The 14,947-nt window shown below is 37.4% G+C and overlaps 2 protein-coding genes across 2 annotated transcripts in view; both read right to left on the reverse strand.

Moving 5' to 3' along the window:
- Positions 1-3,899, reverse strand: part of LOC306870533 (sodium/calcium exchanger 2-like) — a 36,756-nt gene extending 32,857 nt beyond the window's left edge. Inside the window, exon 1 of the mRNA XM_079417843.1 lies at positions 3,759-3,899. The gene's annotated coding sequence lies outside the window, so the exon portion shown is untranslated. The remainder of the gene's footprint in view (positions 1-3,758) is intronic.
- A 679-nt stretch (positions 3,900-4,578) lies between these two features.
- LOC306869398 (F-box only protein 50) lies at positions 4,579-7,355 on the reverse strand. The gene is made up of 6 exons (XM_079416163.1): positions 7,122-7,355; positions 6,108-6,194; positions 5,821-5,917; positions 5,508-5,603; positions 4,977-5,115; positions 4,579-4,891 (listed from the first exon to the last, which is right to left on the reverse strand). The coding sequence occupies exons 1-6, from the start codon at positions 7,264-7,266 to the stop codon at positions 4,742-4,744; spliced, it is 714 nt and encodes a 237-aa protein (XP_079272289.1). The 5' UTR covers positions 7,267-7,355; the 3' UTR covers positions 4,579-4,741.
- Positions 7,356-14,947: the final 7,592 nt, after the last annotated feature.

The raw sequence follows: 14,947 nt of genomic DNA on the forward strand, positions 1-14,947 counted from the left end.
ACAGTTTGATATGATTCTTTAGGGTATTAATAAAAAGTCTATAACATACTTTGGTTAAAAATTCTCAAACGTAGTGTAAAACAACACCCTTTTTACCTTGTCAAAAACAGCTCTGTTTACAGCAAGCCGTTATGTTGCATGTTCCTTTAAATGCAAATGAGCTCTGCTCACCCCACTCCTCTCTTCCGAGCCGCTCTCTGAGAGACTATAAACTTTAGCGGCATTTATCGTGAAACTTGCTAACTAGCACATTATTAGGAAAGACGATTTGCAAAGATTCATAAAAAAAAACCTTATACTCACTTCTGAGTGAAGCTGGATCACGAATGATTTGTGCAACGCATTTAGGTAGATTGGGGGGCGTATTCCCTTCAGAAACAAACGTAATCCACTATGTCCTCAGCGTCTGGAGTAAATGACTGCTGTCTCGAGTAAATGACGACTGCTATGTTCATTATTACGTTAACACAACAAAACACCTCAATCGCTTTCTTGTCAACAACCGCTCCGGCGTCAAAACAATGGCAGACTGTTGACAGCTCACTCAGGGCGGGTCTGTGATAAAACCAAAGACTGACGCCACTGTCAATCAACAATCGTGGGAGGGGCCTGTGCAGAACTACGTCTTTCTGCCAAGAATCTGAGATCGGCTTGATATGAGAAAGGGGTTTGGATTGATCGAGATTTTAAAAAAAAAAAAGCACTGGGTGGATTTTTATCATTATAGGGTGGTTGTGTACACACACTGTCAACACACATTTCAGTTCAAACAACATGTAAAAGTGAATTTTGCATCCGATGACCCCTTTAAGTTAGCGCTGGATAATCTTTTTTGTCTTAAAATAGGCAGAAACAATTAAATGTTCAATATAAGGTGACAGCAGTAAAAAAAAATCTAATTACAGACTAATTTATTAATAAAAAAACACTTCCTGACAATCATATCTAAAAGGAGCATGATTCTAAGACTATAGCATCCATTACATGCACAGACACACACACACAAACAAACACACACACACACACACACACACACGCACGCACACACACAAACAAACACACACACACACTTCTACAACAAGCATGGTGAATCACAGTACAAACACACATTCCATCACAAAACACCATATTTTTCATGTATATTTATTAGCTATTTGGATGTATTATGTGAGCCGAACCACCATTGATGTCCTCTCATTTATACACAAAATCTATCTCAACCCTTCTGTCCATATTTCCTCCAGTGCAAATGAACTCTACAGAGTTCCATTTCACTCTTACCTCATTCGAAGTGTATCACATTCTGCAGGCAATACAAACACTGCATTACCTGTCCAAAGAGCAGAAAAAAACGCCTGTCTGGCTGCGTGCTCACTGCTCAGGGCTACTTAACAAACCACATCCCATTTACCAGCCTGAACACAGAGAAATAAGGAGTGTGTGAGCAAGTGAGTGGTAAAGAGGGAAAGAGAGATAATGGACTAGATTAGTTTTGTGAAAGCACCAGTGCATGGAAATAGCAAAAAATATGCAGCAACCCTTTGTTCAAATGTATTTAATAACATAAAACTTTTGTACCATAACACATCAGTTTTCCTTGGTTAAAAGTGAGTGAAAATTAAACCAAGGAGGTAAAACTCATACAAATCAACTAGAAGAGAAAAGACCATATCAGGAAAAGAAGGAAGAATTTTTTGTGTTTTTCTGCTCTTAAAGTTGATTAAAGTTTGAATTTAAATTATTCATTAATTTATCTATTTTATTTTTATTCATGAGTTTTATTTCTTCTAAATCTGATGAAAGCCTGTTTGCCCAAATGCACTGGTTTAAAATAAAGCGTTTATAAATAGCCTAAATATTAATAACGTTTTGCTGGTTTACTTTTTGGAGGGAAAGTCTCAAATGCACACCAAATCTCCATACATTTCAATTTTGATTCCAGGCTTCAGTGTCACATAATCCTTCAGAAATCATTCTAATATGCTGATTTGCTGCAAATATGCTGCTCAAAAAGCATTTCTTATTATTAACAGTGTTGAAAACAGGTGTGCTGCCTTTGAACGCTAGTGTATGCACATCTTTGACTCAGCATGTTTTATGGTGTAGCCTATGTCAATGTGCTACTGTAAAGATGGTCTGCCATACTGAACTCATGCCGAGTCTCATGTTTCTGTCTCTTACAGAACTTCACGGATACTTTACCGTTTAGAGGCGCCCCTCCATCCCTGGGAGGTTAACCACTAACCTGTGTCTGTGTGTGTGTGTGTGTGTGTGTGTGTGTGTGTGTGTGTGTGTGTGAGTGAGTGAGTGAGTGTGTGTGTGTGTGTGTACATGCGCCCATGTGGGAGATGCTGCTATTAGATAGTGTAGGACTGTTAAGAAACACAGCAAGAGAATAGACAACAGAACATTCGGTTGGGAATGTAAATTCTGGGACTGGAGGATGTTAAAGTAACCGGAGTAGGTGAAAGGATAAATTAGTTACTTTCTCCTGCATGGATCTTCTGTCACGTGTACCCGCATTCATTTACCCACACTTTTCTCTGTAAGAGAGTCTTCGGGACAGAAACACCTCTGCCCAACCTTTATCATTCTCATCACCATCATCATCATCCTCACCACGACACAATGATGTGTGCATTCTCCCTGCAGACATGTTTACCCACGTTACTCACTGACCGCACCAAGGATTGTAACTAAATATTCTTTCTTTTTTCCATTTCGAAAGACAACACCTTTTCTGAGCTAGACAGGTTACCGTTTAATCAGTTCCACTTTGACAGCACACAGACTTCCACCAGAAAATCGTGACTTTCATGTAATCTAAGACTTTAAGTATTACTCTGCTGCCGAAATTTTCTAACAGGCCACTTTATCAGATGATCTACTGAGATTAGCCGAAAGGACATGGCATGTTATTTCAGTGGACAATAGCAGAAAATATAAATTTGACTGAATCAAGGTTATGTGAAAGAAGTTTTAAGTGTCAGATCAGTTAAAGTTAACAACTTTTAACATTTACTATCATTACGATCATTGTTAGATCCCATTAGATCACATAGAGAATGCTTTGATCTAAGTTTCCCTCAGTGAAATTATAATAGATTAAAAGGCAAGCAGTGAGTGTCAGACCTGAATGGGGCCATCAGGCCATCACTGTGTTTGAAGGGTACCACTAGGGTAGGGAGATGCACAAAACAACCCCAACCCCAATTCCTTCTGGTACTGAGACTCGAACTTGTGACCTTTGGTTTACAAGTCTGAATCTCTAACCATTAGGCCACGACTGCTAAAACACTAGATAATAGTAAATACTAAATAATATGCCGACTGGTTACATATGTCTACATCAACATTTTGTTTAAATCAATGCCAGGAGAAATAACTGCCCTTTTGCTCTTTTTCTTGTGTAGGGTGAAAATGACTCTCGTTTTTAGCTTTCATCGACTTCTAAATAATACAAAAGAAACCTAACAGACCTAAGGTTGAACGGCTCATTAATAACTTGTGTAAACCAGCCACAGACTGAACTGCACATGTGACTGGCAACAGATGCGACACTGTGAATTAACAGTACAAACACTTACAAATATATAATAACTTCATTGTATTCTTCTGTTAATGATATATACAAAGATGCTGTCAAGAGCGTACTCGGTCCTGACAGATATAGTGGCAATTAGTGAACCAATGTGCATGTCATACAGCACTATAAACCCCAGTAAAAGTCTTTATCTATTTTATTCAACAGAACTTACCTCTATGGCAGAGCTCAGAATGGACAGACATGACCGGGAGGCAGTAGAGGATGTTGCTCCAGTGATCAGGAGAGTCGCGCCATAAGTTTTCGTGGTGTGTCTGTTTCTGTCCTGTACTATGCGAGCATCCCAAACAAGCGCGCATCCTCCGCGCGCACAACACGCGATAGACTGCGCAACAGCTCAACGCGACGCTCTGATTGGTGCGTCAAAGCATGTCGCCCTCAAAATACCTGAACACTGGTCTTTATATACTCCATAAAAACTGGAGCAAAGCCAGAGGGTACAATCACCTATATGCATTTATAATAACTAATTAATAATTAAATTAATTAAAAACAATAATAATAATTAAAAGCTTTTAAAAACAGAGATACTTTAAATGTAAAATAGATAAATATATATTTATTGCTAAATTATATGTTAATGTTAGGCTATAGTAGTAAATATGTTTTAAGTGTTTGTGAACTGCCCTTACAATAATTTACCATGCTACCATGCTGTTACTGCTGTCACAAAATAAATAAATAAATACAACCACCACTGTCTTTAAAAATAAAAATAACACAAAATGGCAACTAGTTCTGAATTATGAAATATAATTCTGATTCCATATTCTTTATGGCTTTACAGTTGTAAAATAAGTAGTAAATACTGTAATTGTACAGAAATGATTTTTACCATTGTAATAGCCTACGCACAGGTCACAGCGTCTGCAATCAGTGAGCTATATCGCCATCTGCTGGCCTTAAGTACTAAAACATAATGACACCAGTGCGTCTAGCGCTATAGTGAAACAAGAAAACAGTGCCACAAAATGAATGTAGAATGTTTTATTACATAATCAGCCTGCTAGATACATCTTATGAAAGGACAGATCATTTATAAAAACATTCGAAACAACAGTGCTTCATTCTAAAAAAACAAAGTCTACAGAGTGTATCAACTCCTACAAGTTTTTTTTTTTTTTTTTGACTTATGGATTATTTCACACTGGCTTTGCTGGTCTTGATAATAATCGAGCTGTCTGTGACTTTGGTATTGAAGAATTCAACCATGAACTGGTTCTTCAGTCTGTGAAGAAAGTGAATGTACCTCACTCCTGGCCCATACTTGGAGAAAACATGGGAGACCTATTCACATAAACACACGTCATGAAGATAAAATACTTATTAATATAAATATATAAATATAAATGTGTATGTACGTGTGTGCTACCTTTTTCCAGGTGTGCGAGTAGCACTCCAGGTTCTCTTCAGGGTTATATGTGTGCTGCTTGATGACCGTCTTACCATCAGCACCCAAGAGCTTCACATCAAGCTGATAGATAGATTTATGAAGCTGGCTTTCCTCATACCTACACATGAAGAGAAACACACAAACACTTAATTAAGTGTATATTAAACCTGCGATTTTGCCTCAAATCAGACATGTCCTTTCAAACCAATAATCACAACAATTCAAACTGTTTCTAAAATAGAAAACAGTTGTCACAGATTAAATTGTCCAGCTATGTCAGAAATTACTTCAGATTCCTTTGTGCTTTTTTCTTCAGCTGCAAACCATTTGAAAATCGGATGATAATTTTGCCAAGACAGGAAGAGATTGCATTACAGCAAACTTCCTTTGTTGAAACAGCTTTTAAATTACCTAAATTTTTGACTCTTCTGCGAAGCTCAGTTTGCAATTACTGTTAGAAGACTGCATACACTGCAAATTACTATTTTCATAACAGGTCCTATAACTCACCAGTCCTCAATGACGATCTCAGGCTGAAAGTCATCTAGCAATTGGTCCCACAGACCCTCTGCCTTCAGGTCCACACACTGCTCTAGAGAGAACCACCTGAAATTAAGAAACACAAAGACTATGTCAGAGAGATTATATGACCTTTTTCTCACCCTGAAGAACTGACAAGCCAAGTTTTTTTCTGGAGTACTGTAAGGAAAGGTTTTTTGTTTTGTTTTTAATTATCTCTATTGGAAGTGTTGGAACAATTGGGCCAATGCCTTTATAGGTTTTTGGGACAAAGATACATTTTTTTTGCAGAAGTGACACTCACCTGTACTGAGGCAGATGGCAGACCACAACCCCGGGGGGAATTCCACTAGTGTCATATGGTAAAACTTCTGTGCTAGTTTTCCAGCCAGAGAAATTACCTACAATTAACATCCAACCAAAGACATTAAGAACAGCAAAGGTTTTGGTTTAAAGTTCAATCTATCAACAATTCATGTTGTTTTAATCAAAGATATAATATAACACATTTCCATGGCAGAGGATTTAAAATCCAGTAGCGGTGAGCTCATACTGTAGGCAACGGAGATACTGTTTTGGTTGTTGACTCACCATCGGGCTCAAACTGAGGTGGTTGGTTTGGAGGAGGTGGCATTCCCGATCGAGGGGGTTCGGGTGGTGGGATGGTGTGCTTTACACCTGGTTGTTGAACAAGAAAAAAAAACAGTTAGAAAGATTTGGCTAAATGAAAAGGATCAGTTTATATTGCAGTAAAATTTAATTGCAAATAGGCCTACTGTTTTTCAAATTTTTATGTCAAAAATCCATTTAGCCAAATAATAAATGCATCCATATAATTTAAAGACAACTTTTGCAGTAGTTTTTAAAAAACCGACTACAAGTGCCAATATGAGAGGCATATGCACATTTTTGGTGGTACTTTTCGCTGCTACGTTTTGGCATTGTTTCAGCACTGCACGATGCATTTCTTAAATTCACAATCAAATAACTAAGTAATAACTAGTATCTTGTTTCTTTTTCCTATACATCCACAAACATGTAAACATAATTCTTCCACAAAACGACAACAAACATTCCCTTTTATCATCTTACACGTATGTTACTCCAATTCATTTAATATTTGCCTAATATTCACAGATGAACTACAGGATTTTTTTTACTGTGCAGATAATCCCTTACAAAAAAAAAAAAATTCTGCAGGAATTCATGTAGGATTTTTTTTGTAAGGGTGCCACTTCCTGTGATGTTTTTTTTTTTTCCCAAGGTAAATTTAATTTCATATTAATTTTAAAAAATAGAAAACATTTTATTTTAAAACACAAATCAAGTCGAGAGTAAATACAATGTATAATTTAACAACAAAATAATATACTATTTATGTATGTACGTGTAACTCTATAGAGTAACGTTCATGCATGATTCACCCAATTTCTCAATAGTTAAACTAACCTGTGTTAAAACCATATCCTCGATCTCCTCTACTCTATCTCAAGATAATAATAAATGTTGCTTTCTACAGTTACATCAAAGTTGGAGCAGATATTTGATTAAACGATAAAGAGTGAAGTAGCGCTAGCTAGACAGAACGGTGTGTGACGTCATTACCGTAAGGCGAGGGGTTCTGCAGTAGGTTGCGTTCAAACGACTTCTTGTCAAACACCGATTTCCAGTCCACGCTGTCGGGCATAGGGACACCGTGAGCCCCCAGCTGCCACTGCGAGTCACACTTCTGTTTCCAGTCAGCCGCCATTTCAGCCTGTTTTCCTCTCAGTCCAAGCACAGCAAACACGAGGAAGTGTTTTAATATGGTCTGCCCCACCCAGAAAACTGGTTAAGAACAGCCTTCTGCATTTACGCAAGCTATTTAACTGCACTTTACTCAGAAGTGAGTCACCATCTGAATCTGAAGACACTTGTATTTGATAGTTTTGACCAATACACAGCATACATAGGGACAGATATAATGCTGCGAGTTGACATTAGGATAGAACGCAAAGATTTATGAGTTCAGAGCATTTCAAACACTTCATTTTTATCACAATATTTGGAGAGCAGGTTGAGGCGAAATAGAGTATTATTCATAAGCAGCATTAACTTGCATATAGCCTACCACACCCATAAAGACAACATGAAGGACTTATAATGCAAAGATTTAAAGTTCAGTCCAAGGCTGCCTGAACAAGCAGTGTTCATTGCATATATCAAATCCATCAGTATATCTTTCAAATAAATGTAACTTAATAGTATCTTGAAAATGCATGTGCACAAACCCAGGATAAGCTCAATAAAATATTTTACAATTACAATTTTACAATACCTCCACAAATCTAAGTAAAATAATGAATATTTGCCCCCCCCCCCCCCCCTAAAAAAAGAAAAACAAATTTCTCATCAAATAGATTTAGCATAGAGTTTAATTAAATTACTTCATGTTTATATTTGCATGTGTAAAGATTTTATTTCTTTATTATTTCTATAATATATTAATATTTTAATATTTAAAATATATGTTAATATCCATAGCCACTTAATAATTATATCTATCAATTTTTTTTATATACAAACCGAATTCCAGAAATGTTGGGACGTTTTTTAAATTTGAATAAAATGAAAACTAAAAGAATTTCAAATCACATGAGCCAAAATTTTATTCTCAATAGAACATACAGTCGTGGTCAGAATTATTGCCATCCTTGGTAAATATGATCAAAGAAGGCTGTGAAAATTAATCTGCATTGTTAATCCTTTTAATCTTTTCATTAAAAAAAAACACAAAAATCTAACCTTTCATTGGATAATAAGAATTTAAAATGGGGCGAAATATCATTATGAAGTATATTTTTCTCTAATACACATCGGCCACAATTAGTGGCACCGTCCATTTGCCAGTTTAACAGCTCTAAATTTTCTCCTGTAATACCTGATGAGGTTAGAGAACGCCTGACAAGAGATCAGAGACCATTCCTTCATCCAGAATCTCTCCAGATCCTTCAGATCCACAGCTCCATGACGGTGCTTCTTCTCACTCATTTTCTACAGGGTTCAGGTCAGAGGACTGGAATGGCCAGCAGAAGCTTGGTTTTGTGCTCAGTGACCCATTTTTGTGTTGTTTTTGAGGTTTGTGTTTGGATTATTATACGGTTGGAAGATCCAAACATGGCCCATTATAAGATTTCTAACCGAGTCAGTCACTTATTGATTTTTTTTCTGTTGGTATTTGATAGAATCCATGATGCCATGTGTCTAAACAAGATGTACAGGACCTCCAACAGAAATATAGGCCCACAACATCAAAAATACAGCAGTATATTTCATTGTACACATGGGGTACTTTTTATCCCTGTGTGCACCAAACCCATCTTGAGTGTTTGCTGCTAAAAAGCTCATTTTTTAGTTTTTCATCTGACCATAGAATCCAGTCCCATTTGACGTTCCAGTCGTGTCTGATAACTGAATATGCTGGAGGTTTTGGATGAGCAAGGATAATTTTTCTTGAAACCCTCCCGAACAACATGTGGTGATGTAGGGGCTGTTTGACCATTTGTTTTAAGGTTTTCCGGCCCCCGAAACTCAACCTTTCTCTAAAATTCTCCATCTGTGGTCCTTGAAGAGTCTTTGGCCACTCAAATTCACCTCCTCACCGTGCATTAGGATGATATAGACACATGTCCTTTTCCAGGCAGATTCATAACATTTTCTGTTGATTGTAAATTCTTAATTATTGCCCTGATGGTGGAAACGGGAATTTTCACTGCTCTAGCTCTTTTCTTAAAGCCACTTCACTAATTTGTGAAGCTCAGTTATCTTTTCCTGCACATCAGAAATATATTCTTTGGATTTTCTCATTGTGATGGATTATTAAGGGAATTACTATTACTATTTATATTTCTGTGAAACAGGAAGCCATGGCTGGATAATTTCATGTTCATAATCCCCCTGGAGTGCTCAAAATTGTAAATATGAATGGGAATATACTTCACAGTTATTTTACTCATAAGAATTTCTAGGGGTACCAATAATTGTGTCCAACATATATTTGAGAAAAACATTTCATAATGAGATTTTCCCCCATTTTCAATTGTTTTAGTTCAATTAAAGATTAGATTTTAGATTTTTTTTAATAAAAGATCAAAAGGATTAATAATGCAGGTTTATTTTCAGAGCCTTCTTTGATCATATTTACCAAGGGTGCCAATAATTCTGACCACTACTGTAGATAAATGTTTAAAATGAGAAATTAATGTTGGAACTGGTAAATGAGAGGTTAAATTGCAAATGCAGATAATACGGTTTATTAGGCAGACAGGAGTACACACAGAGAAGTCTGGTGGAAGGAATTGTGGATGCAAGAAATGGTCAGTTCCTCGGTAGCGCAGAGCTGCAAGGGGTGAAGGTAATCCAACTCCAAATATGAAAGAGCTGAAGTCCGACTAGTTCAGGAGTCCACAGCAAACCGGTACGGAGACAACTGCAAGGCAAGGAAGAACTGCACGAGACAGAAACACACACATGAGTAACCAAACAATCTGACAAAGACAAGACAAACCCGGAGAGCTTAAGTAGGAGCGCTGATGAGCCACAGCTGAAGCTGATAACTCAGCTCGGCAGTACACAAAACGACCAGAAGAGGCCAGTGAATAATGTGAACTGTGACAACAGGTCTCTAAATAGTTGGGACGGGGGCATGTTTACCATGGTGTAGCATCTCTTTTCAAAACAGTTTGAAGCCATCTTGGCATCGAGGTTATGGGTTTCTGGAGTTTCGGTGATTTCGGTCCCATTCCTACCTGGTATAGGTTTCCAGCTGCTGAAGAGTTCGTGGTCATCTATGACGTATTTTTCGTTTAATGATGCGCCAAATGTTCTCTATAGGTGAAAAATCTGGACTGCAGGCAGGCCAATTCAGCACCCGGACACTTCTACTACGAACCCATGCTGTTGTAATAGCTGCAGTATGTGGTTTTGCATTGTCCTGCTGAAATGCACGAGGCCTTCCCTGAAATAGACGTCGTCTGGAAGGAGGCGCATGTTGCTCTAAAACCTTTATATACACCTTTCAGCATTCATAATGCCTTCCAAAACATGCAAGCTGCCCATACCGTATGCACTTATGCACCCCCATACCATCAGAGATGCTGGCTTTTGAACTGAACACTGATAACACGCTGGAAGGTCTCTCTCCTCTTTAGCCCGGAGGACACGGCGTCTGTGATTTCCAACAAGAATGTCAAATTTGGACTCCTCTGTCCATAGAACACTTTTCCACTTTGAAACAATCCATTTTAAATGAGCCTTGGCCCACAGGACACGGCGATGCTTCTGGACCATGTTCCATGACCATATGGCTTCCTTTTTGTGTGATAGAGCTTTAGTTGGCATCTGCAGATGGCACGGTGGATTGTGTTTACCGACAGTGGTTTCTGGAAGTGTTCCTGGGCCCATTTAGTAATGTCAATGACAGAATCACGCCGATGAGTGATGCAGTGTCATCTGAGGGCCCGAAGACCACGGGCATCCAACAAAGGTCTTCGGCCTTGTCCCTTACGCACAGAGATTTCTCCAATTTCTCTGACTCGTTTGATGATGTTATGCACTGACTAGCCTCTGCCCATCTTTACTTCTGAGAGACTCTGCCTCTCTAAGACATCCCTTTTATAGCTAATCATGTTACAGACCTGATGCCAATTAACTTAATTAGTTACTAGATGTTTTCCCAGTTTAATCTTTTCAAAATTTCTTGCTCTTTCAGCCCTTTGTTGCCCCCGTGCCAACTTTTTTTTAGGCCTGTAGCAGGCTTCAAATTTGAAATTAGCTCATTTGGTGGATACAAGTGTAAAAATTTCTCTGTTTAAACATTTATGTTCTCTATGTTCTATTGTGAATAAAATATTCGCTCATGTGATTTGAAAGTCTTGTATTCTGAATTAATGTATTTCTGTCTCTCTGCTCAACATCCCCATCCAAACTAAAATATAATTGGCCTTATTAATTAAACATGTAATGAATTTCTGTCATGAAACATTTCAGTTTGATGCAACAATGTACATAAGAATATTTTACAAACTACTTACACAGAAATCTCTTCTGCTTGTGTTGCATGAATGAGGCCTAATGAATGTACACAAATATTACGTATTTTCTTCCTTATCCTCAGTCAAGACCTGTGATATTGTAAGCAGATACGAAAAAGAGCAGAGGCCACCTGAGCCGTCTCAAAAAATGCATCTGGATGACCCTCTCAAGCACATCCCCCTCAGTTGCTGCAACTACTGACTTCTTAAGATCTAACGCCCTTTCTGAAATCCTGAGCCTTGCCAAATAAACAAAGGCCTGGCACTTAAAAATCTGCAGACAAACACCAAACCAGCTGCTCCCACAAGCATCCACCCAGTATCTCCTATTAATCATATATGAAACAAGCATTCCAGAGAATAAAACTTCCTGTGTTGCATACTGTTGTCACACCTCAATAATAAAGTTTAGTTTTGCAAGCTGTATTTTATGAACTGAGCTTGTGCATTTTCTAAAGCTAAGAAAATGCTTGTAGAGAAAAAGGGTGAAAAAATGTCAGTGTCAGTGTTGTGTCAGTGTTGTGGTATTCAACTGAAAACACAATAGCGCTTCAAGTGGAAACAAACTCATACTACTCTCTGAGCAATTACGCACACAAAGACCAATTACACTGCACTGGTACTGGTAGGAGTAGAAAATAAAAAATATAGAAATACCTAAAATTAAAATACATAAACAGTGATAGTTTAAACAGTTAAAAAAACAAGAACATTGTGTGTCTTATTATGTTCTCATAATCCTCGCATCACTCTTCTTTCTTGTTTTCAGATTGTAGTGGCAGCAGGTGGCCATCAGGGAGAGTTGTTGGTTGTTCTGTCTCTACTGATGGGCAGTTCTGTATCTACAGTATCTGAACCACAAATAACAACAATGCATCACTTTACATGGTGTACATCTGCTTCCTGAGCACAGAACAACATTCTGCATGCTACTGAAGCCACACAAACATCAGTAAATCCACATAAATGTGGCGAACCAGCAATTACAATTCAGTCAGGTACTCATTATATGACAAAAGTCCACTGGCTACAATCACAGAACGAGAAAAAGTATGTGTCACAAAATAAATAATGGTGGCTTAACTACATTTTCTTTGAAATAGACTTTTCAGACATTTTCAATTATGCTGTCAATATTTTCATCCATAACACAGCAATATAATCTTCTGTCTTAAATCTATCTAGGATTTCTTACTAAGCTTCATAAATGCACATCAACAAAGCAGTAAAATATTTACAAAATCTACAAAAAAAGTATTTCATATGCACTGTATAATTATTTAGAGAAAAATCCTCCATAATTATATAAATAATATGTTACGTTGGCCAGGCACACTGTGTATTGGTAGACTCACTGAGCTGCACATTAATACACTCTGTGTTATTACATTTCATGCAACACATGCCGAATGTACACATGATACACTCCTTATGTACTAATGTAAGTGGCTAGACTGCAGTCACACACTTAGAGAGTGAAACGGTATGAACCAGGGTGTCAGAATAATTATCTGTGGTTCCATTAGCAGGCTCACACTACTATGGATATGAAAGGGGAAGTGCTCTCTCTTTCTGTATGTCTGTATGAATATAAGTATATTCTTGTCATATATAAGATATGAAACATTTTGAGCTGGATTGTGCGGTCCTCAAGTTCATGTGACATTCTCACATAGAGTGGAACACATTAAAGTCATTAAAAGCAATTGAAATATAATGCAGTACAGTTATTGAAAAGTTTCATAGTGTACAATCAATTTACTTTTGTAAACTACTTGTTTACTTAATGTGTATCCATATGTGTCATGCTAAGTTCTGCCATTAATCATTAACATCAAATTCTGATTTATATCAACTTCACTGATCGAGTTCTTTGTTGAGTAAAGGCAATACAACCCAGAGAGACAGAGGATGGAATGTAGGAGTGTTGAAAAGAGAGAGAAATGAGGGTCATGAGAGTTTAACAAAAACATACAGATAAACTCATAAAAACAGGTCTTCCTTTCTGACATCATCATATACTTGATACAAAATAAACTTGAATACTTCACTATTTCTTAGATACTGCTGCAGTTTTTGGCATAGCTGAACAAGTTAGTATTGGTTGATTAGTTAATATTTCATATGTTCTCTCCGATCTTAGACTCAATTGGGCAAACAGTAATATCATTTGATGGACACATCCCATCCTGACACATAACAGACCTGCAGAGTTGCATTTTCCATGCATTTAGGCATCAATTGCATTGCAGTGAATTCAATTAGTTAATGCAATTAGATACTATTAGTGCATAGTGTTTTGCATCATTCAGGAATACCAAATATAGTAAGTGTCAGACTATTATACGAATTGAAAATGAAATTCCACACCGCTTCAGATGACCTGTGAGACCTCCTCTCTGTCCCACTACCTAACACTTTTTACAAGCATGCAAGCACATTTCAAAAATGAAATAAAATATGCAGCAATGAATCATCCTAGGAGATAAAACAAAAATTGTGCAGAAAAGTACAAGCTGTAATAGACATGCACACACTGTACCTTAAAAACCAGCTTTGGCTGAAGGACATATTGAGTGTTTAGACTCATGTTACCTGCTACCCTGCCAAAGGCCAAGTATATTATTAGCCACTGCTGCTTGTTAACTTGCTATGCAAGACTACTGAACATGATGATGACATGGCCTCCCCAGACCCACAGAGTCATACACACAACATATAATTCTCCACAGAGATTCAGTGCAAGACATTTTGAATTCCAAATCTCACTTTCACTTCCACCTTCTGTTTGTGCAATATGTATGTGTTTTAAATAAGACTTGGTGGTTTTCATTCCAGTTTGTTAGTAGTTACTAACCATGCATCTTACACCACTCCCTGGCTGTATTTCTTAACAGGATATCGTTTGACAGATAATTTGAGGCTTTAGTATGGTTCCCTTTTTCTCTGTTTACTTCATAAAAATATATAATCAGATGTATTGCACACTATGTATATGTTTAACAATAGTACCTAGTATACAAGCAATGCAAATGAGTAAGAAGACTTTTTAAAACTCTCACACTTTCACTTGTCTTCACTTTGTGTTGTATAACTGTCCTGTAGTAGCTGGAGTTGAGTGTGTTGTTCCACTGTATACGCAAACACACTGTTACGCAACCTTCCTCCTCTTCCACATGCACTCCATTCTGACACCACCTCACTGACCTAGAAAGATAAGACATGACTATACACACCCAACTGAAAGGAATAATATTCAGTGATTGGAATGCATTTATCACATTCACTCCTGTTCTATTTTAAAATAAATGCTGTTCTTTGAAACATTCTATTCATCAAAGAATCCTGAAAAATGTGTCA

Source organism: Barbus barbus (assembly GCF_936440315.1).
Source record: "Barbus barbus genome assembly, chromosome: 5".
Classification (NCBI taxonomy): Eukaryota; Metazoa; Chordata; class Actinopteri; order Cypriniformes; family Cyprinidae; genus Barbus; species Barbus barbus.

Excerpts from the sequence above, each read along its gene's own strand:
- LOC306869398 (XM_079416163.1), bottom strand. The coding sequence starts at position 7,266 with ATGGCGGCTGACTGGAAACAGAAGTGTGACTCGCAGTGGCAGCTGGGG. Across the intron at positions 6,195-7,121 it reads GCAGAACCCCTCGCCTTACG|GTGTAAAGCACACCATCCCA; the intron begins GTAATGACGTCA and ends TTCAACAACCAG. Across the intron at positions 5,116-5,507 it reads GAGATCGTCATTGAGGACTG|GTATGAGGAAAGCCAGCTTC; the intron begins GTGAGTTATAGG and ends CTTCATGTGTAG.